This window comes from Natator depressus, chromosome 1, assembly GCF_965152275.1.
Source record: "Natator depressus isolate rNatDep1 chromosome 1, rNatDep2.hap1, whole genome shotgun sequence".
In the NCBI taxonomy this organism is placed as follows: domain Eukaryota; kingdom Metazoa; phylum Chordata; order Testudines; family Cheloniidae; genus Natator; species Natator depressus.
In genome coordinates this window covers 110,893,288-110,920,721 of record NC_134234.1, presented here as the reverse complement: position 1 = coordinate 110,920,721, position 27,434 = coordinate 110,893,288, and the positions used below count along the sequence as shown (strand labels likewise).

At 40.5% G+C, this 27,434-nt stretch overlaps 1 protein-coding gene across 1 annotated transcript in view; it reads right to left on the bottom strand.

Moving 5' to 3' along the window:
* Window positions 1-411: 411 nt before the first annotated feature.
* Window positions 412-27,434, bottom strand: part of UPF3A (UPF3A regulator of nonsense mediated mRNA decay) — a 50,868-nt gene continuing 23,845 nt past the window's right edge. Inside the window, exons 4-10 of the mRNA XM_074941288.1 lie at window positions 26,762-26,860; window positions 26,539-26,649; window positions 22,665-22,720; window positions 22,412-22,570; window positions 18,325-18,485; window positions 10,226-10,520; window positions 412-1,897 (exon numbers count right to left, since the gene is read on the bottom strand). Coding sequence (XP_074797389.1) covers window positions 1,724-1,897; window positions 10,226-10,520; window positions 18,325-18,485; window positions 22,412-22,570; window positions 22,665-22,720; window positions 26,539-26,649; window positions 26,762-26,860 — 1,055 coding nt within the window. The 3' untranslated portion in view covers window positions 412-1,723. The remainder of the gene's footprint in view (window positions 1,898-10,225; window positions 10,521-18,324; window positions 18,486-22,411; window positions 22,571-22,664; window positions 22,721-26,538; window positions 26,650-26,761; window positions 26,861-27,434) is intronic.

The following is a 27,434-nucleotide window of genomic DNA, read 5'->3' as shown; positions in this document are numbered from 1 at the left end:
AGCATTTTCTGACACTGATCTGGCTCTACTGTAGCCAGTATTCCTGCTCCCTGCAATTCTCTCCCTTCACGCTACATAGGCTCCCATAATAGGAAGCTCCATTCTTGGGATACTGTCACGTGATCCTGGTCACCTGACCCAAACACCAGCCCAAGCCCGGCATAGGTGGGATAGAGCCCAACTCAGCCCATCCTGTGATTACAGTCTTATTTAAGATTAAGAGTGTCCTACTTCAAAGTAGTTTAAGTAGGTAAAAAATGATTAATTCTCTTGCATATAAAACATCTTATATGTAAACTTAATATTAAAACTCTTCAATTATATTTTTAATCTGCCTTTTAATACTAATAAGTGGTATACTATCTTTCTTAATACCTTTGGTGTACTAGGCAAAAGAATTGTGGAAGATCATTTCTCAGTTCATAGTCAAAATGTTTTTACTTTTTATTATATTTAATGTTTAATGTCTGGGAAAATACAACGATTTTTTTTTTGAGTTTAGAACAATCAGATGTTACACTTGATAACAAACTGTTCAAAGCAGAATGTCAAAAATAAACAAACATCTTAATATTTAACTTCACTGACAAAGCAGATCTTAGTTTCAGATAACTGAAAAGTGCATCAGTCGTAAAAGACAACTATCAAAGAGCCATATTTTGCCCTTACATGGACATGTAGCTGTCTCTGAAGACATTGGGAGCCATACGCATGCATCAGAGGGTGGAATTTGGCCTAGGTCTCCAAAATGAAATGTTGGAGCTGCTGTGTGTGTGTTTTTTTCAAACAAATTGTATTTTATAACATATATATCATACATGTTCCAAATCCTGCAAATGCAACTTATGTGAAACATTTAACGTATAAAAAGTCATCACTGTACAATCACTTTTTTAAAAGTCAGTACCAAAACAAACAAACAAACAAACAAAAACCGCAATTTTACTTAAACCAGATAGAATATTTAAGTGCTGAGGTTTGCATTAGCTTTTTCTGTTTTAAACACAGGAATATATTAGAACATAAAAGGCAAAAGTGGTTAAGAGAATGACCAATTTTATGACAACATATAGTAGCTTTTACTCACACTTACCTGACATTATAGTTAATTGAAAAACAATGTAAACACAATGAGGTACGGATATCAATAAACGTTTGCAAACTATGGGCCTGATCCTGTAAACACTACTGGCAACAGTGCTTCTGCTGGGTGTAGTCCCTTTGACTTCAATAGTACTACTCTCTGTAGTAAGCATTATGCCTAATGGTGTTTGCAGGATTGGGTCCTACGTAGTTAATGACATTCACAGAACACATTTAAAGTGCCTGAGATATCAAATTGATGCAAATATACATTTCTTTATTTCTATCAATTTAACAGGCTAGACTAAGTGAAATATTTTCTGACAAGTTTTATATAAATACTAGCTTAAAACTAATAGAGGTTTTCTAGCTAAAGGTAAATTTACGAAAATACTGAACCACTACTAAACTAGTCAAACAGTGCTTGCTTCTGTTTTTTGCAAAAAAGCAACTGAATTTCCTTTATGTGATATTTTATCTGCCTCCGATCACCATTTTCATTTTAAAGAAAGAAAGAAAGAGGCAGATGTATTATAGTTTTGTTGGTCCAATCTGTGGAATTCTGAAGTGGCCTGATATATTTTGTGTAGAAATTAAATCTTAAATTCATTTTTTTCACAAGTTTTCTACCCCTGATGTTTCATTCTGCCTCTTCACTCTTCTCAGAACCACCTCCAGTTGAATTATCTACCTCATACTTTCTATCGCAGGCATCTTCAGAGGACTTCCCACTGCAGTCATAGATCTTACTTGTAGATCCCGTATGTGTTCGAATGCGAGCTCCTGGCTGGTATAACTGCATGGCTGGACGATCCTAGAAAGAAGTGCATAAGGTTAACTTTTGGAGAAAACTATCATTTATTCACATATGTGAGATTTAGGCCTTGTCTATACTACAGAGTTATATCAACAAAAGGCAGCTTTTGCCGACAAAACAGTGAATGGGTGCACACTGAGATGCAACTTTTGGAGGCAAAAATGCCGTTTTGGTAACAAAATAAAACCACTCTGACGAGAGACATACGTCTTTTTCTGCAAAATTTTTGTCAACGAAGTGCCAGTGTAGACACCACGCTTGATTTTATCACTTTAATTGGCCTCCAGAAGGTGTCCCACAACACCCATCCTGACCGCTCTAATCAGCAGTTTGAACTCCACTGCGCTGCAGTCAAATAAACAACCATCCGACCCTCCCCGTTAGATGCCCTGGGAATTTTTGAAATTCCATTTCCTGTTTACTCGGTGTCGAGAGGTCTCATTGCATCTTCCCAGGTGACCATGGCGGCTTATTGCAGCAAATGCTTTCCCACTTGGACCACTGCGGAGCTGCTGGACCTGCCTAGTATATGGGGAGAGGAGGCTATGGAGTCCCAGCTGCACTTGAGCCATAGGAATTTTGATACCTATGGGCAGATTTCTCAAGGCTTGTGCGGAAAGGGCTGTGATCGGGACGTGCTGCAGTGCAGAGCGAAGATAAAGGAGCTGAGGCAGGTGTACCATAAGGCGAGGGGAGGAAACCGTCGCTCTGGTGCTGCACCTAAGACCTGCCTGTTCTATAAGGAGCTGGACACTACCTCGGTTGTGACTCCACCTCCATCGCCAGGAGCTCCGTGGATAGTTTGGTGGGCCTGGAGGCGGCGGAAAGAGGACCTAACCCAGAGGACAAAGTCATTGATGAAGAAGTGGAGTTAGACAACGATGTGGAGCTCCAGGCTGGATCTCCCGGGGGGTAGGCAGCCAGGAACTGTTCACCACTCCAGAGGTGTCTAGCCAGTCTCAGCAGTTGCTCTCTGGTGAGCAAGAAGCAGGAGAGGAGATGCCTGGTAAGTGGCTGTGGTTTGCGTAATGCAGAGGTGGGTTCAGGGTATAGAAATGTACAAGGATGACTGTATTTCTGTGTGCTGGACACTTCCCTGTGCAGCTAATCAGTACGGTGGAACAGGGTGTTGATGTACGCTGAGATCTCATGGGAATCCTCCAGAGAGATTTCTAGGAAAGTTTCCTGGAGGTACTTGTCAATCCCCTGCCGCAGGTTCCTTGGCAGAGCTGCTTTGTTCCTTCCCCCACTGTAGGGAACTTTCCCACACCATTTGGCAATCACTTGTTCAGGGACCAAAGCAGCACACAGGCAAGCAGCACAGGGACCATAGCGGAAGCCACAAGCATGTACTAGATGTACACTCGCTTCTCTGCTTACCCTCAACAGTGAGATATCTACTACAATGACCCTGGCCTGTGGGAAAGTCTGGGAGAATTTTAGAATTTTTCCCCTAGTTGGCTGCACCGCAACCCTTGCAGAGTGTTCTTTTTCCCATGTAGAGCGCCGCTCCCCCCAGCCAACACTCACCATGCTTTGGGTGTTTGCTGAGATGTGTGCTTGCCAAGGGTCAGTGAGAAAGTGATTATGTCACCAGAGGTGTATTTTACTGAAATGTTTCTATACTGTGCGTGAACTTAACAATCATGCTTCTGTGCATTGTTCCTTGTGCTTCGGCAGATGTGGCCTTGAGGAATACCCCACAAACACCGGCCCAGCATCTCTGATAGATAAGAAATCACCCAAGACGGAGCAAAGAAGACATATTCCGGGAGGTACTGCACTTCTCCAATGCAGAGAAAAGGGAGCGCAAGGAGTGGAGGGAAGCCGAAAGGCAGAACAGAAAAGAAAATCAGGAGTTTGTTAAGGATTCTACTGAATGGATGATTAAAGTAATGGAGGAGCAAACACAGACACTGAAGTCCTTAATAATGCTGCAGACTGAGCACATGCATGCCCGCCCTCCCCTGCAGTACATTCAGAACTCTTTTCTATGCCTCCCTGCAACTCTGCCCGCACAGTCCTTTCCGCTTTCTGGGACTTCTCAGTTTCCCCTTCACTCCACCCCCTCAGACAACTTTCAAAATGATAGCTGGACCTACACACAGCTCTGAAAGTCTGCCCTTCCCTGGTACCTCCTTTCCCACCAAGTTTCTTTGTGTGTGTGTTGTTTCTTGTGCAATAAAAGCAAAATTTTTGACCGGTAACTCATCTTTATTTGTTTCCTACAAATTGAAATAGCAGGCTCTACCAATACATACACAGGCAGTTTAATCATTTGCTTTCTGGAATGTAAGGCCCGAAATTTCGCCATTGCTTCCTAGGAAAACAACATGTAATGTAACATTGCAGCACCAATCACAGAGATATATATTACTGGTTCTCATTTTCAAAGTTTTGCCTCAAAGCCTCCCTGATTCGAATTGCTCCCCTCCTGGCCCCTCTGATAGCCCAGGTATCTGGCTGCTCAAAATCAGCAGCCAAGCAGTCTGCCTGTCTTTCACCCTTACCTTCACAAAGATTATGCAACGTACAACACGAGGCTATGACCACAGGAATATTATCCTCATTGAGATCTAACCTACCATAAAGGCATCACCAGCACACCTTTAATCTGCCAAAGGCACATTCCACTGTCATCCGGCATCTACCCAGCCTGTTGTTGAACCACTCCTTACTGCTGTCCAGGTTTCCCATGTAAGGTTTCATGAGCCATGGCTGTAAGGGCTATGATGGATCTCCCAGGATCACTATGGGCATTTCAACATCCCCCACTATAATCTTCTGGTCTGGAAAGAAAGTCACCACTTGTAGCTTTCTATACAGGCCGGTGTTCCTGAAGATGCGTGCATCATGCACCTTCCCGGACCATCCTGCATTGATGTCAGTGAAATGCCCAGGGTGATCCACAAACACCTGCAACCCCATGGAGAAGTACCCCTTCCTATTGATGTACTCTGTCGCAAGGTGGTCTGTTGCCAAAATTGAATATGTGTGCCATCTATCGCCACTCCACTGTTAGGGAAACCCATTTCTGCAAAGCCATCCACTATTTCACACACATTTCCCAGAATCACAGTCCTTCATAGTAGGATGCGATTAATTGCCCTGCACACTTGTATTAACGCAGCCCCAACAGTCAACTTCCCGACTCCAAATTGATTCGTGACTGACCAGTAGCAGTCTGGAGTCACCAGCTTCTACAGAGTGATTGCCATGCACTTCTCTACTGATAGGGCAGCTCTCATTCTGGTGTCCTTGCGCCGTAGTGCTGGGGCGAGCTCCGCACACAGTTCCAGGAAGGTGGATTTCCACATCTGAAAATTCTGTAGCTACTGCTCATCATTCAGTGCTTGTTTCCCAAGCCCAAAAGCGATGGTCCACTGTCTGCAGCTGTTTCATGAATGCCAAAAGCAATCTAAAGTTGCTTCTATCCATATCACACAGCATATCAGGCAACTGGGAATCTTCTTCAGTTAGGAACTTTGTGATTAATTGCACTGCCATCCGCAAGGTCTTAATGATAGTTATCAGAGTGCAGGAGAGCAGTGCAGGATCCATCCCTTCTCACAAAGATGCCGGGGTGCATAGCAAACAAGGGCCATTGAAAAATGCTGAGAAAGAAAACTGGAAGCCCATGGTATGCTGGGACAGAAAACAATACTTCATGGAACATTGAGCGTGGTCCCAAGATGCACCGTGATCTGCTCCACCTTCCCACAAGACCTACGGCAGAAGTGGTCAAGCTGGACTGTGGGATAGGTACATTGCTCACACTTCGATGATAGTGCCCCAACTCTGGACACTCTCTGCTGACAGAGGGAGCGAGTGTGAATGTGCAATACTGATTTTTATTATAGCGCTTTTTGAGTGTCGACATGACTTTTGTCAACAAATCTCTGTAGTGTAGACAAGGCCTTAAAGTGAGTAACTTGAGTTTATGTAGATAGTGGATTTTGTGTTAAATCATTTTGTATTTAATAAGAACTAGGAAAAAGCTGGAGTGTAATGAAAACAGATTTAGCATTTATTATCCAACTCTTTTATAACACTATTCTTGGGAGCCAAGAATATTGAGTAAAATAAAACAGCTATAAAAACAGGATGATAATATTTTTTCTCACAGTTTAAATGTAATCTAATCTAATCTAATCTAACAGAATGGTATAACAAAGGCCAAGAGAATTCTGTGGCAAATTTTGATACAATCTATAGTATAAGCTGGGGAGGACAATAACTGGTGCCAAGCACACTTATGGCTCTATACAAGAATGTCAGATAATAAATGCAAATATAATAAAATAATACTAATCAGTGAGAAACCAGAACCAGTGCTTGATAAAATTAGAATAATGAACTGCAAATGAAGTTTGGTATTCCATATTGTGATGGGGTCAGACCAGATGGCTACAGGAGAGTGATCCTATTGGGATCTAGGAAGTGGGTGGGCGAAGCCTGCCCACTGCTAAAGGATCCCCCCCCAGCCCTGATTTTATAGGTGGCCACTTTAGCTAGGGTAGGAGGTTGACAGGGAAGTCCCGTGACTTGTGGGGCCACAGATAGGGAGTGCATAGATAAGGAGGTGAGGGGAAAAGTGCAACCAAAAACGTAACAAAATATTCGTGAGGAGCCGGAATAGGGGCTGCAACCTGGCGCACTCCAGGTAAGCGTGCGCCAGGGTCTTCCTCACGCCGCAAAAGGGGCAGGTGTCTGGGATGGGGGTGAACTGCGCCAAGTAAACGCCCGTGCTCACGGCCCCGTGAAGGAGCTGCCAACTGATATTCCTGGCGGGCCTCAGGACCAGGGTATAGGCTGGCCCACCGGTACTGGAGAGTGATAGAAGGCAGATATATTAGCCCCAGATTAAGTAGGTCCCTTTTCCCTGGGTAAGGTAACAGGGAAGTTTCCAAAACAATCAGAAACTTTCTGGAAACAATTAAGGCAGACAGGCTAATTAGAACACCTGCAGCCAATCAAGAAGCTGCCAGAATCAATTAAGACAGGCAGGCTAATCAGGGCTCCTGGGTTTAAAAAGGAGCTCACTTCAGTTTGTGGTGTGTGTGTGAGGAGCTGGGAGCAAGAGGTGCAAGAAGCTGAGAGTGAGAAGGTGTACTACTGGAAGACTGAAAAGTACAAGCATTATCAGACATCAGGAGGAAGGTCCTGTGGTGAGAATAAAGAAGGTGTTGGGAGGAGGCCATGGGGAAGAAGCCCAGGGAGTTGTAGCTGTCACGCAGCTGTTACAGGAGCCACTGTAGACAGCTGCAATCCACAGGGCCCTGGGCTGGAACCCGGAGTAGAGGATGGGCCTGGGTTCCCCCCATCCCTCCATTCCCACAACTCCCTACTTGATACCGGAGGAGTTGACCTGGACTGTGAGTTCCACCGGAGGTGAAGGTCTCTGGCCTGTTCCCTGATCCACTAGGTGGATCAGCAGAGACTGTGGGGATTGTTCTTCTTCCTTTCCCCATGCTGGCCAGTGATGAGGCTAACTGAGTGAACGGAAGATTCGAGCCACGGAAGAGGCCAAACTGAGGGCTGCCGTGAACCTCTGAGGCGAGCAAATCCGCCAATAAACGCAGGACCCACCAAGGCAGAGGAGGAACTTTTGTCACAATATTCATATAGAGTAGAGTGGATACCACCCAATGTGAATCAGGAAACAAAATGAGTAAAAAGGAAGAATGGCTAACCGTACAGGAATAGTGACTGAAACCATCAAAAACTTGCTGATCTGCAAAGGCTGTGAATAATTTCTGTTAAATGAAATTAAGGCCAAGTGCACCAAGAATTGTCAGAATATACAGATATATATATATATATGCTAAAGACTTTCTAGGACAATAAGATATTGTGAATGGTTACTGTTTAAAAGCCTCTGCCTAATTAAAATAAATAGCCTCATTATCACAAACATTAGACTTTGATGCTATGGAGAGATCATATTTGACATCTGTTTTAAAATGTAGGGTTTAGTCTAGAAAATGGCATGGAATAGGCCATTTAAAGAAAACTGCAGAGCACTGAATTCTGTTCCATCTCAATCCTGATTTCCTTTCATCTGCCCCTCACAATTTTCAGTCCCTTTGGTCTTGTTTTTTCCTTCATTATTTTTTCCCCTTAACTGATACATCCTTCATTATCAGCTCATTATCTTCTCTTCCCCCTTCTTTGCTTGAACTTCAGCCTTGTTTAACCCTGCTTTCCCTTTATTTTCCATTTCTTTAGATTAGATACCAGACTTTCTCTTTAGGATGTTTAAGAACAGGTTGTTGTAGGAAGTGTTTTGTGGTGCTATGAACAGCCACATCAGCATGGTACTTATCTCTCTTCATCACATCCAGCCAATCAACACCAATCATGCAGTCCTAAACCCTGTGATGAACAGTGAACATAGAGCCCACTAGAACCATTACAATAAAGGGTCAGTCAGCTTTTATATACCACAGACCCTCTTTATCCATCACAGTTTCTATGTTCATCAGACTGAAACTTGGCATAAACAGTGTTAGCTCAACTGGATGTTTCATTTTTTATAAAATGGTTTAAATCAATTTAATATTTTTAAATATTTTTAGACAGAGATTCAGACAGCTGCTAGAGGGGGCAGAGAAAAAAGAGCATGGCTACTCCTTACCTATCCTATCTCTAGCAAAAGCACAGCTCCCTCGGGAGGCACACTGTCATGGGGACCTTGCCTGTGCCTGGTTTGAAAATCCCCTTCAGAAGAGGTGCACATTACAGGGGGGATTCCATACAAGACAGTATCAACCATCTTGTATGGAAAACTTTACATGATTAGAATGGGGAGAGGATACGGCCACCAATAGCAGCCATCTCTTGGAAACACTATGACATGCCCTCTGAAATCACAAAGCCCCAAGCCCTCAGAAAGGGGCTCCACAGGTTTCAAGGTGAAGACAGGAAAATGGTTTTCTGCATGTGGTTCCCATTCAAGAAGCTGCCCAATTGTGGCTGGTTTTTTAACAGGTTATTTCCCTGGATTTGGCACTTCTCAATGGGGTGATTTGCCCTCAACCAGGGAGAACCTTTACCTGAGGGCAGAATGGATGAAGACTGCAAGATCTACTTTCCAATCTTCTGTACTGGAAAATTTCTAAATATGCTTGTTTCTGGATAAACTCTTTAGTTATTCACTTTTGCTTTAAAAACTGAATAACTGTAAACCAGCCAGTAAATCTGCCTGACTAGTAAATATTCTGCTTAGAATAAATTCACTTTTAAAAGGACAATGGGCCAAAGTTTTCAAACTCTATTATTAGGGCCCTACCTAATTCATGGTCCATTTTGGTCAATTTCATGGTCCTAGGGATTTAAAAATAGTAAATTTCATAACTTCAGCTATTTAAATCTGAAATGTCAGGTGTTGTAATTGTAGGGGTCCTGACCCAAAAAGGAGTTGGGGGGGTGGGTCACAAGGTTATTGTAGGGGGTGTTGCAGTACTGCTACCCTTACTTCTGCGCTGTTGCTGGCGGCAGCGCTGCCTTCAAAGCTGGGCAGCTGGAGAGCGGTGGCCGCTGGCTGGGAGCCCAGCTCTGAAAGCAGAGCTGCTGCCAGCAACAGCACAGAAGTAAGGGTGGCATGGTATGGTATTGCCACCATTACTTCTGCATTGCTGCCTGCAGAGCTGGGCCCTCTGGAGGCAGCAGTGCAGAAGTAAGGGTGGCATGGTATAGTATTGCCACCCTTACTTCTGCGCTGCTGCTGGCTGGGCACTGCCTTCACAGCTGGGTGCCTGGCCAATAGCCGCTGTTCTCTGGTAGCCCAGCTCTGAAGGCAGCACAGAAGTAAGGGTGGCAATACCGTAACCCCTCTAAAATAACCTTGCGACCCCCCTGCAACTCCCTTTTGGGTCAGGACTCCCAATTTGAGAAATGTTTGTCTCCCCCATGAAATCTGTATAGTATAGGGTAAAAGCACACAAAAGACCAGACTGAAGGGGGGAGACCAGATTTCACGGTCCAGGACGCGTTTTTCATGGCTGTGAATTTGTTAGGGCCCTATCTATTATAGAGCACACGTGATATAACTTTTAAAACACTCAAAAAATGCTGAGCTTCCAAGACTAATGTTCTAAGGAAGATTCCAAATATTGTATGTATATATGACCAGAGCAGACAAATCCTATCACCTTAAATCATTTTAACTATGTAAAAAAAATAGAAATCTGGGTTTTACTGAAAATCAAATAAAGAATTGCTTTTCTTGAAAAAAGCATCTTTATGCTGAGATTGCAAAAGTAAAACCTGTAGCCTTGAGGTATATTTTACTAATGAAAGATTATCCTAAATGAATAAAAGAACCTTATTTCTTATGCGCTCCTTTTTGGATGCCATGTCATCACACTTGTCCTCTTTACCCAGTTTGTCTACGGCCTCCACAGTGAAGCTGTAGTTGTGGTTCCCTTTCTTCCCTCTGTCTTGGCTGTATGCTTTCCCCCATTTCAGCTCTTCTTCATTCCTTCTCACAAACTTGTCAAATTCATAGTGAGCTCTATGCTTTCTGCCATCATCCAACCGATATCTTGGTCTTTCAAGGTCTTTTTCTCGAAATCTTCTCTCCAAATCCATTTGCTCTTTATCACTATCATTCTGTGACCTATGTGTGTTTAAACAAGAAAAAAACAAACAATTAACTTAGACAAAATCTTTGCTCACAGGACTTGATTCAAAGGCCACTGAAAGCAACAGAAAGACTCTCACTGACTTCAACAAGCTTTAGATCAGGCCCCCAGTCAGGCTATATTTTCAATTAAAAGAAGAGGTGCATTGCAATTTTGATACAGGCTTTGTACATCATAAATTCAGCTCCCCATTGTGCATTCAGTTCAATTGGAAGCAGAAAATTTTTCCACTGGCTTGAAAAGAAAATCAGATTGACTTCAGAACTGCTTTGAAGATCATCCTGCAACCCTTACTCATATTTGAAAACATCACATAAATAATGCTCTTGATGTTAATGGTACACATAAGTAAGGATCAGGCCCTAGGAGACTGACCCTGCAAAGACTTGAGCATGTGAGTAATCTCACAGACTTCAGTGGGAGCACTAATGGCATAAAGTAACTTGCAGGCTCAAGGCCTTAATTTTTTGGCTCCATTTAACAGAAATTATTCACAGCCCCTGCAACAGATGGAAGGCATTAAACCAGTCAGAGTTAATGCTGCTGCTCCAGCCTTCACTTACATTTGTGTGCCTAGATGATGTAGCCCCACCACTGCATTTTTATTTAGGTGAAAAAACATGATCTTTTCACAACATGGTACTTAATTTATATTATGTACTAAGTAATTTATATTATAAATAAACTGTTTGCAACATTTTGCTGTTAAGATGATACAGTTCTCTGCACTTTTATTCATCTCACTGCTCTTGTTCAATAATCAGATAGCTCCCTCATAAAACAGTATGGAAAAGATTGCAGAATAATTTCATCTAATTATAAAAAAGAATAAATACACAGTAGTTATTTCAAACTTTTATTATATGAAATAAAAAGTAAGTAATTCAAATTTAAACAGGAATATACAATTTTGCCAGCCACTGACATTTTAGCTTGTGACAAAGGAAATGCTAATCAGCAGACAAAATGGATGAGTCTGGAGATTTGTCACTTTTTTATTATTGTTTATTAGCACCTGTTTGTTCATTAACTTTGTTGAATATGACAATTCTTCTGTTTTCCACATCATTTTTTCCTTGTAAGTCATGAAACAGTGAAAGTCTTCAGCCTCTGCCATGTAATTATCTGCTGATTGGCACTTCCTTTATTTAAAAAAGGGGGGGACCCACACCTGCAAATTGCTGAGTACCAGCAATAGAAAGTCAATGTTAATTGAGGTTGCTCAGCAGTTCGCAGGACTGGGCCCTGTGTCAGCATATTACACTTCCTGAGTGGAAGGAAAATGGCAGCTCTCACTGGGTCATACCAGAACCTTTCCCAGTTACAGAGATATTAAAACAGTGGCATATACTTCTAAATATGTATATTACCAGTAAATATTACTTTAGCTCTCCAGGGTCTAACTAATCATGCCTATTTAGTTTTCCTCTACCTTTTCAGCTTTTAAGTGAAAATGTGTAACTGTAGGCACTGACTCCATGAAGAGCCTGAACTCCCAACAAAGTTTGGGAGAACACTTAATCTGCATGACCCTTACCATAAGCTGGAAGAACACTTTTAGGTTAGCTCCTGCAGAATCTACTTGGCACCCTGCTTCCTACTCTGCCCATTACCAAGCACAGAGAAAGCCTCAATTAGAAGTGCTGCAGGAATGAAGTTGGCAGGGTGGATTTGCCTAACGATGGCTCATAGGATGGCAGCAGATGGGGAGAGCAAATTCAAGCTCAGTAGTGGCTGGTGTAGCTTTGTAAAGAATCCATTGTAAGGAGCAGGTTGTGATGTTGCACTCGATATGATTTTTTTGAAAATATGCTAATGAGTGTGAATATACCGTATCTGGAATATGCTTCATGCAAAAGGTCTCTTGTAAGGTATCATTACAAAGCTTATAATCTACTGAGTGTGTTCATCCTATTTGTATAAATGTATCATTATTGTATCTTAAACTAGAAATATAAAATATAACTCTGAAGTCCTATTGTAATTATGCAAAGTGTGGGCCATTAATGGTGGTCTGGAACCTTGATGGCTCCCATTAAGCAGGAAAATTGACTGTAGATGGCTCTGTTTACTTGCAAGCCTTCCTGTGAGGCAGGCCAGGAAGAATGAAGGCTTGAGGTCTCACAGGACATGTGATCATGTCACCTGGTACTGGAATCCATCTTAAACCTGGTGCTTTTCCATTTAGAAGGAGGGGTGGGGACCCAGAGAGACAAAACATTCCTGCCTTGTGCCAAAGCTATAAAAGGGGGTGGACCAGAACAAAGGAGGCTGCAGTCATGTGAAATCCCCTGCTTTTCACCTAAGATGCCTGTTGGAACTAACGAACTGTACTAGAGGAAAGGATTGGGTCCAGACTAGGAAGGAGTCCAGTCTGTGAAAGAAGCTTACTGAACCATCTTTAAGGGTGAGATTTCATCTGTAACCAGTTTCTTAAATGTATTAGGCTTAGCCTTGCGTGTTTTGCTTTATTTTACTTGGTGACTTACTTTGTTCTGTCTGTTATTACTTGGAACCACTTAAATCCTACTTTTTATATTTAATAACATCACTTTTGCTTATAAATTAACCCAGAGTAAGTAATTAATTCCTGGGGGAGCAAACAGCTGTGCATATCTCTCAATCGGTGTTACAGAGGGTGGACAATGTATGAGTTTACCCTGTATAAGCTTTATACAGAGTAAAACGGATTTATTTGGGGTTTGGATCCCATTGGGAACTGGGTATCTGGGTCCTAGAGACAGGAGCACTTCTTAAGCTGTTTTCAGTTAAGTCTGCGGCTTTTGTGGGACGTGGTTCAGATCTTGGTCTGTGTTTGCAGCAGGTTAAAGTGTCTGGCTCAACAAGACAGGCTACTGAAGTCCCAAGCTGCCAGGGAAAATGGGCTCAGAGGTAGTCCCAGCACATCAGGTGTAGAGTGAACAAAAACAGACTCCAGTGAGAATCTACAGAACTGGAATTAATTTGCAAACTGGACACCATCAAATTAGGCCTGAATAAAGACTGGGAGTGGATGGGTCACTACAAAAACTAATTTCCCCCCTACTGATACTCACACCTTCTTGTCAACTGCTTGAAATGGGCCACCTTGATTACATTAAAAGTGGCAAAGAGTCCTGTGGCACCTTATAGACTAACAGACGTATTGGAGCATAAGCTTTCGTGGGTGAATACCCACTTCGTCGGATGATCCAGTAGCCACAGGACTCTTTGCCACCTTTACAGATCCAGACTAACACGGATACCCCTCTGATACTTTATTACATTGAACTCATTAGCACTACAAAAGTGATTTTTCCTCCCTTCTTGTCAACTGTTGGGAATAGCCCACTTCCATCTTAATTGAATTGGCTCATTCGCACTGACCCCTCCACTTGGTGCGGCAACTCCCCTCTCTTCATATGCTGCATATTTATACCTCTCTACTGTATTTTCCACTCCAGGCATCTCATAAAGTCGGTTTTAGCCCACGAAAGCTTATGCCCAAATAAATTTGTTAGTCTCTAAGGTGCCACAAGGACTCCTCATTGTTTTTGCTGATACAGACTAACACAGCTACCACTCTGAATCAGCTGAAGTAGATCATAGCCAATTACTTGGTAAACGGCACCATTCATCACAATTTAAAAAGCACTCAGAAAGAAAAAGGTAAAATGTACTATACCTGTACAGCCTGAAGAATGCTGTGTTACACTTGAAACACTAAATTAATGCACACATAAAGGGTCTATTGTAAATGTTATGTTGCTCTGCCAAAGGATTAAGACATACAAGCCAGGGGTGGCCAACCTGCACCTGAGAAGGAGCCAGAATTTACCTATGTACATTGCCAAAGAGCCACAGTAATACATCCGCAGCCCGCCATCAGCTCCCCCCGCCTTCCAGCAGCCCTGCTGATCAGCGCCTCCCCCTCCTTCCCCATGCCTCCTGCAGCATGCAAGAGGCTCTGGGGGGAGGGGGAGGACAGAGGGTGTGGCAGACTCAGGGAATGGGGCAGGAAGGAGAGGGCCTTGGGGGAAAGGGTGAAGTAGGGGTAGGGCCAGTGGCAGAGTCAGGGGTTGAGCAATGAGCACCCCCTCCCCCAGCACATTGGAGAGTTGGTGCCTGTAGCTCCAGCCCTGCATACAAGCCTTATTCTCAAATAATAGATTTAATCCTGCAAGATGCTGAGTATCTGCTGAGAGCTGCTGAGTGCCCTCAATTCCTAGTAAGCAGCAGGAGGTAAGATTTTTATTATCTCTCAAGAGATGCTCAGCACCTTAGAGGATTGAACCAGATATCTGAAATGTTTACCAAAGATAATAATAAGGAGGCAGTGCGGCCTTCTTGATAGACAAGGCCCTTCATTTTTGGATTTTACTTTGTTTAAAATTTCCCAGGAATTTATCAGTGTTTATTGCAAAAATTACAAAACAGGTGAAAACTGGTGCAAAAAATCTGAGCACAGTTTTCTGGGTAAATATCAGGATTAATATTCGGGGATGGGAGGACAGAAAAAAACAACAACAAAAAGAGAAAAGTAAGAGTATTTCTGATCTGGCTCCTACTTCAGAAAGAGAGATGGCTTCCCAGGTTACTGAGCCATCAGCTCTTGTTCTGAAGCAGGGAGCCACATCTAGGGAGTTCCAGCACTTCCTTTTTTAGGACTAGAATACAGATATATGCGTGCACATACATGAGTGTGTATAGTCCACTACACTGCCTTACTTTAACAGACACCCTCGCATTTAGATTAATTTATTATTAACATAAACATATCTACCTAATGTAAAGTATTGGATTTTCTTAACAGTTAGTATTTTTATGTACTTGAGTGGTCCAAAAACCAGGTGAAAATTGGTAAAAAAATGAATAATAACTTTAGTGAAACCAGGGGATTTTTCAGTAAAAATTGGTAAAAATAAAAAATGAAGGGCCTTGATAGAGCACTAGACTGGGACTCAGGCGACAGAGTTCTATTTCTGCTGAGTAACATGGGGAAAATAATTTTCATCTCTCTGAGCCTCTGTTTCCCCATCTATAAAACAAGGATAATGACATTCACCTACTTCGTAAAGAGCTTTGAGATCAATGGATGAAAAGTGCTACATCAGAGCTAGGCATTATTAAAATATGTAGGATGTTAATGATGTACCATTTCTTAAGCTAGTTAGTTCAACATTTGTATTTTCTAGTCATTGAACAAATTCTCTCTACTTTTCTATTTGCCGTTACAAGAACATTTCTTGCTCTGCATCTCCAAGAGGTACATCCCTAAAAATACAAGTGGTAAAGTTACATTGCACTTCCCTGCATACTGCTCGATAGAAAACTTTAGAAGACTACCATGTGGGACAGAGTAATACATATGTTATTAGACTAGAGCAGGGAAGTGGGAGTCAAGACTTCTAGAATTTAATTTTCACTCTTCTGACTCACTGTGACACCGTAAGCTCTCTCTGTTCCAGTTTGTCCATCTGTAAAATAGATTTAATAGTGGCTTACCTCCATATGAATGTTCCGAGACACATTTTTTCATGCTTGCAAAGCACTCTGAGACCCTTTGTTGAAAAGCACTGCAGAAGTGTAAAATTTCAATGATCTCTCCTAGCATATAAACCTTAACGATATGTCTGTCTTAGGGGTCAATCCTGCTCTGTAACCTGCTTGCAATGAAGCACAAAATGCTGGAAATATTTGTAAGGGGTGCAGCATTGCCAACCGCAAGAGATCAAAATATTATGAGTCAGACCCCGCCAAAAATCCTGAGTTTTCTTTAAAAAGATTATACTCTGGTTTTTTGGTCTGTCTTTTGATGGTTGAGCTCTCCCTACCCATTCCTGGTATATGTATGTGACATTCAGTGTTGCTCACTCTCCCAGATTTTTGGGTAAGATGATTTTGACACCTACAGCTTCCAGTCCCCTGCCCAGCAATTAATTCTGTCTCCGAATCTTCCCATCAGTTCTGTCCCCACCCAGCCCTCACCCCCAAAAGTTCAGCTCCTGCATCAGCCCTTCCCCAGCCAGGTCAGCCCCCATCAGTCTTCACCTCCTCAGTTCAGTCCCCCAGCCTCCACAGTCAGTTCAGAACTAGCCCCAGAGCACACCTCCCCAGCCTCCACCATCAGTTCAGCCTCTCCCAGTTCAGTTCCCTCCCATCACCAGCCTCACCTCTGCTCCTCTTAAGTTCTTCACCCACTTCTCCCAGGCCTGGAGTAGGGGCTGACACAGGGTCCCTTGTCCCCCTTCCAGGCTGGAGGGGCAGCTCCAGGGGCTCCTCACCCTTCTCTGCCCCTTTCTAGGCTAGGTGTTGCAGGGGGAATGGGGATGAGATCCCCATTGCTCACAGTAGGGGAAGGGAGAGGAGGTGGTCAAGCTGCAATGGGCTGCTGAGCTTTTTGCTGCCTCCTCTCCTCTCCCCTCCTGCAAAAACAGCAAACAGAAAGGAGAGCTTCTGCAGAGCTGCATTTTGTGAGGGGACTGGAGCTTTTTGCTTCATCATAAGACAAGCTCCACCCCTATCTGAAATCCCATCATTCATGAAAAAAACCCAAGAGTTGGCAACACTGGAAAGTGCTCATCCCACTACATGCTGTGAAGCCCAGCTGCACAGCTGCTCCTTCTGGGCTGCTGCAGAGATTGGGGTGAGAGAGGTCACAGAAATGTCACAGATCCACTGACTGACCACTCTCAAGAGGGGCTGTAGCTGGGGTTCAAGCCCCTGCAGCTCTGAATTTGCAGAACTGGCCATGGAGGACCTCTGTGGTTTTTGCAGAAGTTGGAAGTTAATAATCAGTAAAGAGGAATCACAAAATATTAATTATTTCTGTTGAATGGTGCATGAAGAAATGTATTTCTAAAGCTATTAAATACTCATGAAAATGCCTATTGTCAGATAAAAAAATAATAAATATATCTGTCAAATTGTTACAATGACATGAGGTTAGCTTGTCCTGCCAAGCATTACATTTTCCTTTGATTCAAATTGGATCAGAGGAATTTGCACTCTATCATTAATTTCAGCTTAAGTTTCTATGTAAATATTTCAGAAGGCTCAAAAGCAGATCTTTATAATATTAAAATACCTAACAGCTGGTATGAAAGACCATTTGCAGTTTACTCTGTGGAATGCCCTCATTCATTTAAGAACTATGAAGAAGTCAAAACTGCAAATTTGTCAGTGCATTGCTACGATGTTTTGAAGTACATTCTCCTTTGAATGAATGCACATAACTCTCATTAAGGTTAAATATATGATTGTTTCATAGCACTAAAATTATAGGAAGAAATGAAGGCTTTTGTATTTGATTATGCAACAAAATGAAGTGGAGAATATTAGTGTGTCATGAATACTATTGCTATTATATAACAAGCAAACCTTCCTGTCTATCCATTCAGTGGAACTAAAAATATTCTGCTGTGTGAAGATGGAGCTGAGCCTGCCTTTTAGGACTTTCCAGCAATACTGACAAGCACTTGAACACTTTAGTGAAATAGCAATGGACTATCAATGATGTTTCATACTTACATAGCACCTTTTAACCAGGGATCTCAAAAGCACTGTACAGACATTAATTACTTATGCCTTGCAATATCCCTTTCAGGGAGGTAAGTTGTTACTACATCCATTTTACAAATAGGAAAACTGAGAGAAAAAGATGTAGATGGCCACATTCACAGAGCAAAATCCATCCCTGTGATGAGAACCAGCACAAGGACAATGCATCACTTAAGTACCACCTAAGACCTCAAAATCCAAGGATCCAAGTTGCAACCTTACCAGATAAACAGTACTTACTTTTCCTTAAGTTCCTTTGGTGAGCCCTCCAATGGCTTGGATTTTATACTCCCGGATCCAGGTGATTTTTCCCATTTGCTTTCTTCAATATCAGCTTCTTCTCCTTTTTCCTTATTCATTTCACTGGCCAGGTCATCTCCCTTTTCAGGCTTTTTAAGAAGCTATGAAATAATGTTTATATTAAGATAAAAGTGTTTATGCACCCTTAGACATTTCAACAACTTCTTATTGTAATATACTAATGTATACCAGCTGGTGCTAATTTGTAAAACCTATTTCATTCAGATTTTATTTTAGTGATTTCACTTTTTTGCAAAGCACAACATTAAAATAGACATTTAAAAGTTTACTTATATTAATGGATAACTAGAGTACAATACAAATCATGCAGCTGCAACCTTTAAAATATGACTTCATAAAAAAAACCTGGAGAATGCATGCTTACCCACTTTCTTCTCCTAGGTATTAGCTATAAATAATTACAGCATAGCTCAGAGACAGGCAAAAGACTGTATGTGTCTAAATCATACCGTGAGAGGACCCGATCTTACTATCATTGAAATCAATGGCAAAACTTCCATAATACTTCAAAGAAAGCAGGATCACCCTTCACTTCTCTAGGTAATTTACAAAATCTGGCAACACATGAGCAGCTTGAGACATACTAGTTAGTATATATTGCCCCCAGTAACAACTATGTGGTGAAACCAATCACTATGCTCTCGAATGAACTCGCACAGGAAAATGATAAAAGACAAAAACACCGTATCATCTGTGAGTGAACACTTTTCACAAAGCAATCACTCTATATCTGGCCTACCAGCTGCCATCCTCAAAGGAAACTCGCACAACACTTTCAGAAGACGAGCCTTGGAGCTTAAATTCATAACTTTGGTAGACATTAAAAATCATGGCCTGAATAAAGACATTGGATTTATGGCTTATTACAACAATCTATAACCCGCTAACAACCTCCCACACATCCCACCCTTTCCCCCATATGACCGCAGGGGAGGTAACAGGGCATTTCACCTTGAATGGTCCTCCTGAAATACGCATTAACTACTTATGCTATACAATCTGTTCCACCTTATATTTAACTGTGACACTCTGAGGATGTTTCCCAGACATGAAAAGAGCTGTGTGTAAACTTGAAAGCGGGTCTCTTTCCCCTACAGAAGTTGGTACAATAAAAGATATTACCTCACCCACCTTGTCCATCTAATATCCAACATAGTGACATTCCTCTTATGACATCCCAAGTTACTTGTAAAATAGAGAATATTTTCCTGGTTCTTTGGTGGTGAAACTACCTTTCAAAACTCTATTGTCATAGATATATGAGTAATATTGAATTACTTTTGCACAACACATTTTGGAGTGGATAGTGATTTTCCTTTTCTTGGCATGTGAAGATGAAGACTGTGTTTCTTGTCTTGTTGCCCAAACATGCATATTATTAATTATATACCAAGTTATGTCTTCAAAGCACCCTATAAACTTTGGTCCCAATCCTGCAAACCTTAGTCATGTGACTAGTTCTTTCCATTACCTTTAATTCTTAGAAATAAGGCTTTTCATGACTGGACTGATTAATAGCATAAAATATGGATGTAGCCATTATCTATTAATCTTAGACATATATTGGAAAGAACAGTGCAATTTGGTAACCACACCTTTGGTGTTACAGTTTTAGGCCCTAATTGTTGTAATGTATGTTTCTTAACTATTTTTTTTATTTTTATCGTAAAGAAAAATACAAAATACTGTACAATCGTAAGTTACTTGTATACTTATGTTAAATCAGAATATTGTACTACTATGGAGAGCTGTAAGTCAGCATATGTAAGTTCATACAATTAAATTTAAAAATATCTTTTCAGTACATGTAAAGTCTATTATACGTCCCTAATTCCTCCGCTTACAATTGGAATCTAATATCAGTTGTGTTAGTCATATTGGGTGCAATATTTCATTCATTCTTTTTGCTGAATACCATGTAGTTAACGAGACCATAACTCATGTCGAGAGTTATGCGAAAATAAACTTATATTAAAATAATTTTTTAGAAAGAGACCCAATATAATAAAATATAATAATAACCATAATATCGATTTTATATAGGAAATAAATAGGGCTGTTGATTAATCGCAGTTAACTCATGCGATTAACTCAAAAAATTAATCACAATTAAAAAAAATTAATCACGATTAATTGCAGTTTTAATCACACTGTTAAACCAATTGAAATTTATTAAATATTTTGAATGTTTTTCTACATTTTCATATATATTGTATTCTGTGTTGTAACTGAAATCAAAGTGTATATTATTTTTATTACAAATATTTGCACTGTAAAAATGATAAAAGAAATAGTATTTTTCAATTCACCTCATTCAACTACTGTAGTGCAATCTCTTTGTTGTGAAAATGCAACTTACAAATGTAGATTTTTTTTTTTTGGTTACATAACAGCACTCAAAAACAAAACAATGTAAAACTTCAGAGTCTACAAGACCACTCAGTCCTACTTCTTGTTCAGCCAATCGCTAAGACAAACAAGTTTGTTTACATTTACAGGAGATAATGCTGCCCTCTTCTTATTTACAATGTCACCAGAAAGTGAGAACAGGCATTTGAGTGGCATTTCTGTAGCCAGCATTGCAAGGTATTTACATGCTATATATGCTAAACATTCATATGTCCCTTCATGCTTTGGCCACTATTCCAGAGGACATGCTTCCATGCTGATGACGCTTGTTAAAAAAATAATGCATTAATTAAATTTGTGACTGAACTCCTTGGGGGAGAACTGTACGTCCCCTGTTCTGTTTTACCCGCATTCTGCCATATATTTCATGTTATAGCAGTCTCAGATGATAACCCAGCACACGTTGTTTATTTTAAGAACATTTTCACTGCAGATTTCACAAAATGCGAAGAAGGTATCAATGTGAGATTTCTAAAGATAGCTATAGCACCTGACCCACGGTTTAAGAATCTGAAGTGCCGTCCAAAATCTGAGAGGGATGAGGTATGAAGCATCCTTTCAGAAGTCTTAAAAGAGCAACACTCCAATGTGGAAACGACGAACCTGAACCACCATAAAAAAAAAATCAACCTTCTGCTGGTGGCATCTGACTCAGATAATGAAAATGAACATGCGTTGGTCCACACTGCTTTGGACTGTTATCGAGCAGAACCCGTCATCAGCATGGACGCATGTGCCCTGGAATGGTGTTTGAAGCATGAAGGGACACATGAATCCTTAATGCATCTGGCACGTAAATATCTTGCAACGCCGGATACAACAGTGATATGCGAATGCCTGTTCTTGGCGCGGGCCGAGGGGCGTACTGGCCACCGCTTCCAGCAGCTCCCATTGGCCTGGAGCAGCGAACCGCGGCCACTGGGAGCTGCTATCGGCCGAACCTGCGGACGCGGCAGGTAAACAAACTGGCCTGGCCCGCCAGGGGCTTTCCCTGCACAAGCGGCGGAACAAGTTTGGGAACCACTGGTCTAATGAGTGTTTCAGAGGGCAAAGCTAATGGATCCACAAACAGATCATTCCGCTGTTAAGGGGGAAACTCAGATTTTAGATTAGTGGAGGTTCTGGCCAAACTCATCCAAGGTGTAACTCCACTGATGCCAATGGAGTTACACCACAGATTAATCTGGCCCCTGGTCAACAAGAGGTGGTAAAGAACTCTGAGGTCACGGATAACAGAAAAAAATGTGTGGCATATTGCAAGCACAAGCACTCTGTAGTGGAAAATGTCAAAGCTCTACAGTAATCCAGAAGTCTTTCAACCTTCATGCTGGGATTCCTCAACATGGCTACAATATGAGCAAAAAGCAAAGTTAGAAGAACAAAATCAGAAAAATAGTAGTTCAAAAAAAGGGATATTAAAAAAATCCTACAATCCCAATTGTCCCTGCCTTGACAAACTTCTAATCATGGGAACTGAGTTAGATCTTCCTTTATTCTTCCCAACTGATATGAGTACTTTGGAAGTTAGTGGGAGACAGGAAAATAAATTCTGTATAGTTTCAAATGAAGAATAATTTTATATTTTCCTTAAAAGTACCTTGATCCTTATTTCTTTTTCAGCAATTTTCTTTTGCTTCTCTGCTTCTTTTCTTTTACGTCTTTCTTCTTCTCTGCGCTTTCTTTTCTCTTCCTCTCGCAGACGTTTCTTTTCTAACTCTCTCCTCCTTCGTTCTTCCCTTTTTTCTTCGCGTATCCTCTGAAGAATTGCAACATTTTTTATATCAAATTTTTCAAATGCAAAACATACTTGAAACATAAAAGTTGAGCTTCAGTCAAAAGTCTGGACCTACCTGCTTTTCTAATTTTCTATTTTTAATATATTCCAAAAGAGGTGTTGTTCTTCTAGCTAAAATACAAAAAATTTGTGATGTAGTGTTCAACTCCTAAAATATGTACTTGTTTCTTTACTATAACTACTTGCCCTTTATTTTAAGCTTTAACTGTAAGGGAGCTAGGTGATATATAACACTTTGTTTCAAGTGGTGTATATATGTTGGAAAGTGCCCCCATCTCTCCATTCAGAAAGGATCCCTGGCTCTTCATCATTAAGGACCCTAGAAGTAAGAGAGCCAGAGATATTTTCTGTGATTATTTAATGTTTGAATTATAACCATATACTTTAATTTTCAGGAAAGACATTTTTCCTGCTGTTCACCAAAATATTATTTACGAAAAGGAAACAAATATGTTCAAAATTTATTCCTAAATTTTAACACTGGTACACCAGCACCTGACTGTCCAGCTATTCTTATACTACCATCACCATGGTCATATATAGCACTTTTCATCCACAGACCTCAAAGCATTTACAAAGGTAGTATCAACATCCTCATTTTCCTGATGGGGAAAATGAGGCACATAGAGGTGAAATGACTAGTCTAAGGTAACACAGCAGGCAATAGCAGAACCAGGAAAAGAACTCAGCTCTCCTGAGTCCCAGTATGTACTACGTCAAACTGTCTTTCTTATTATATGGATCTGACACTTTTTCCATTTTTACTAGAGATAAACCCAAACTAAAACCCTACATCGGAACATTCCCAAACTTTACAAAAATGTTTAGCTAGATCCAAACTTTGCAGCTTGCATGCAACCTCCAATTACAACTCTGACTTTTCACCCAGTCATAAAATTAATTGTGGGTTGAAACTTGAAACAGTGTACTTATAGGTGTAAGTAGCTACAAAAATGTTTGAGATCCTCTGTCAGTTTTAGATGTGCAGGAACAGAATTATAATAATGGACAATATTTAGGGCTAAGGACTGCTCTTGGATGCATGTACAGGGCTCTCACTAAATCCAAAGGAAGAAAAGCAAACACAAAAGGGAAAGGAGGGAGGGAGGGATGGAATGGCCATTAGTGTGCATGATATAATTTTGAAGCCACAATAAAACAGAGTTGGAAAAGGATATTTCCTTGACGCTATGGTTTCATTTATCTAACCTTTACAATTTAAAACAACATGGCCTAAACCTGGCCTAAATTTATGTCCCGAAAATATGTGAATGTAGACATTACTAATTACGGCGTAACTGTTACTAAATTATTTATTTACAAAATCGTGAGTGCAATTTAGACACTTTTTTAAAAACATGAACGAACTCTTAAAAAGAAATCAGCTGAAAAATGAAAAAAAAAGGGATCTCTATGCAAGCAACAGCTTTTAATTTTTTCTTTCTTCCCTAAAAACATGGACAGAAGGATGAACCTACCTTAATTTTGTTAAAGAAATTCTGCTTTTGAATTCTGTATTACATTACTCTGTCACCCTGAAACTGATGAGCTAGAGTATCTGAGCTGAGACATCAAACATGCTCATTTGATCTAACATGACCTGGAGGCACACAAAAGCCCTTTGAGAATTTGAGGCCCAGTTCTGCTCTCTGATACATGGCCATATCTTTCACTGACTTCAATGAGAGTTACACCCTTGTTTCTGAAGGCATAGCTGGGCCCTTGTACAATTCAATTACAGCTGTGATATTCACGAAATAAGTTTTTTCTTGGTTTTGACATTGAAATTGCAACCATGTTTTATCAAACAACAATACAGTATTTGAAAAAAATAAAGCAAAATAAACATAGGACAATTTAATTTGATCTATTGTGAATTGATTTCATAGAAACAAAACATTAAAAAGCCATTCTGTAGAACCTCCCTCAGCTGAGATACTGTCAACACTGCACTTGCAACTCTAAGGCTATCCCTTTTTCATTAATAGCTGGAATAATTTGAAGTTAGAAAATCTTTATTAAGATACTGGGAAGCTCATATTCACATTGCTGTGAAATATCTAGGGAAAGCTTCTGGCCAAGTAAGGATACATATTCTTGAGGAACTCCACATCTATAACAGTCACACACTTTCAAGCTTTGTTGATGACAGATTTATTTAGTGTCCTTAGTAATATTCTTCCCACCTCTTCTCTAATTTATCCTTACCCTTTGCTGAGCTCCAAATATCCCTTTGACAATTGTTAACTCACACACCTACTACACAAGTGTCAATGCCACTGCTGCAGTGAGGGCGCCAGGGGGGACGTATGAGGAAGGGGGAAAGTATGGGCAATTTAAGAAACAGTAGTGATCAAAATAGATTGGTTAGTTTTATATATCCAAATAAGGGAACGGTGTACAGCTAAATTTCTCCTAATTGATCATAACAGCCAGTGGACAACCATATGTTCTGTATGCAGTCCTTTGGAGATGTGGACACATATATCATGTTATCCTGCAAAGACTTTATTTGGCTGGCCATCTGAAAAACGCCAGTATTGTCAAGATTAAAATATATTTTGAAATAGTTATAGTATGCAGTATAAAATAACAATATTACTAAAGGGTTTGTGAAAAAATAAAGCTTATTTTTAATCAGAATTGCAAGTTTTAAATAAAAATGGTCCTTTCCTGCCCTAGGTCCTCTCTCTGTCTGTGTCGGTGTCCTGGGGGGTGTGGCTTCCCATTTTTATTGAGCCTCAGTCAAAGCAAGGGCTGTCATCAGTCACTCTCCTTTCAGCTGAGGATTAAAGAGGACTGGTTCCTTTTGCGTCTGTCAACAATACTCCTTAATCACTAGAGGGCAATGCCTGCAACACTTTTACTTACAATTTGTGCTTATACCCTTTCCTGCTCCTCTATACTCTGTAAAAGCAGATTCATTTTTCCTTTGGCAGTTCACCTATCAAAAAAACAACCCTCCCCCATGTCCCCAAAAAACCTGCTGGCCTGACTCTAGCGACTAGCTAAATGGTTAGTGCCATGCAGGAGATCCAGATTTGATCCCCACTCTCGGTTTTTCCTGTGGTGCTAAGGATTAGGAATACCTCGCATTACTTAACAACTACCCCTTCCTAGGACCAGAAACTAAGGGTGAGAATTAAATCTGGGTTTTCAGCATAGCAGTGAAAAGTACTAATCAAAAGGCTAATCTCTAAAGTTAATCCAACAGTGTTTTGTTTTGTTTTTTTGAAAGCTGAATTGCCAAAGGGAAAAAATTAAACTGTTTTTATATAGTAATGGAGCAGGAAAGGGCATAAATACATAAATTGTTTTTTTGCTTTGCCGTACCCCGTGAACTATGTAAATATATGTATTATTAATAATGTTCACATGGTTGAAACCTGAAGAATGAAACCCAATATACTTTAATCCTGAAGAGCTCAAGCTTGATCCTGATGGGTACAGATCCTGCTGGAGAATGTGAAAATCATTCTGCCTATAAAAACAAGGTTTAGTTCAAGGTTTATTTTTCAGGCTGCCCCCAGATGATCTTGATAGGGTATTTCACCTTTCACCTGGCAGGCACCCAGGATCATGAAAGAGCTTGAGTACAGTGTTGAGGCTCTTATCCATTCTTTCATTTTAGGTTATTATTTTTTGCCCTTCTACCATCTTTCAACAATAAACTCATAGACTATTCCTTTATAAATACTAAGGACCAGTTTCTGAAGCCACTGTATATACAGAACATGTGAGTTCCATACATGCACAAGCGTGCCACATGAGGTGGCTGTACGCATTACTCCAATGGAGAATGAGAATATAAATATACTCTCAACCACTGCCAGACTGAATGGGGGAGATCCTGCTGGTAGTATCCCAAAAATATGAAAAAGCATATTTTTAAATGATCAATAATGAGAAAAAAAGTCAACAAAACAGACCAATAAGTTCCCTTGTTTTTGCCTCAATCTCTCCCAACAGAGTCTCAGGATTAGCACAGATTTTCTCTTCATCGGCACAGTAACTTTCTAAAAATTTCCTATATTCTGGATCTGTGAAAACATTTTTTGAAAAAAAAAACGTTAATAAACTATTTATCATATGTATCTTATTAACAATAAACAGAGTAGTTTTTCCACCGTGAGATCAAGAAAATGTGTTTACCATCCTCAATGCTCCCAGCTTTTGCATCTTTTTTCTTTAGCTTCTTTTTTGAAATCTTTTGGAATGGAGCAAATTCTACCACAGCAGGATATTCCAAACCTTAAGAGAGAGACCAAATGCTCAATTTTTAGAAAGGGAAATATCTGTAATTTAACAGTGAGATTTTCAACAGCATACAGCACCAGCCTAACTCTGTTTCCATTGAAGTTAGTGATATGCGCTTTTGAAAAACCCATGCTAAATTGCTAATTAAATGACACATGTGATAGAGATAAGTAACATGTAGTACCATGAAATATCTACAGAGTAAAATAAATAAATATGTATTTGAATTACACACTTTGATTTCAGATACTGTTGTCACAAGTATCAGAACAAAAATCAGCCCTTCATTAATTTTGATACCCCTACCAGGATGTCATAATTAAAACAGATCAGCAGTTGCACTATCAACCCATTCTTTTATCATTCATAGCTTGACTATAAATCTGTAAAGATTTTCACTGAGTTAACAAACTGACATATGAGAGCTAAGCCCAGAGATCATCTCTTTCAATAACAGAAATTGGTCCAATAAAAGACATTACCTAATATCCTAAGACCAATATAGCTACAACACTGCATAAAACAATTGAGATATTTCTATAGTTTTGTTGCTAGGAGGGGATGACAA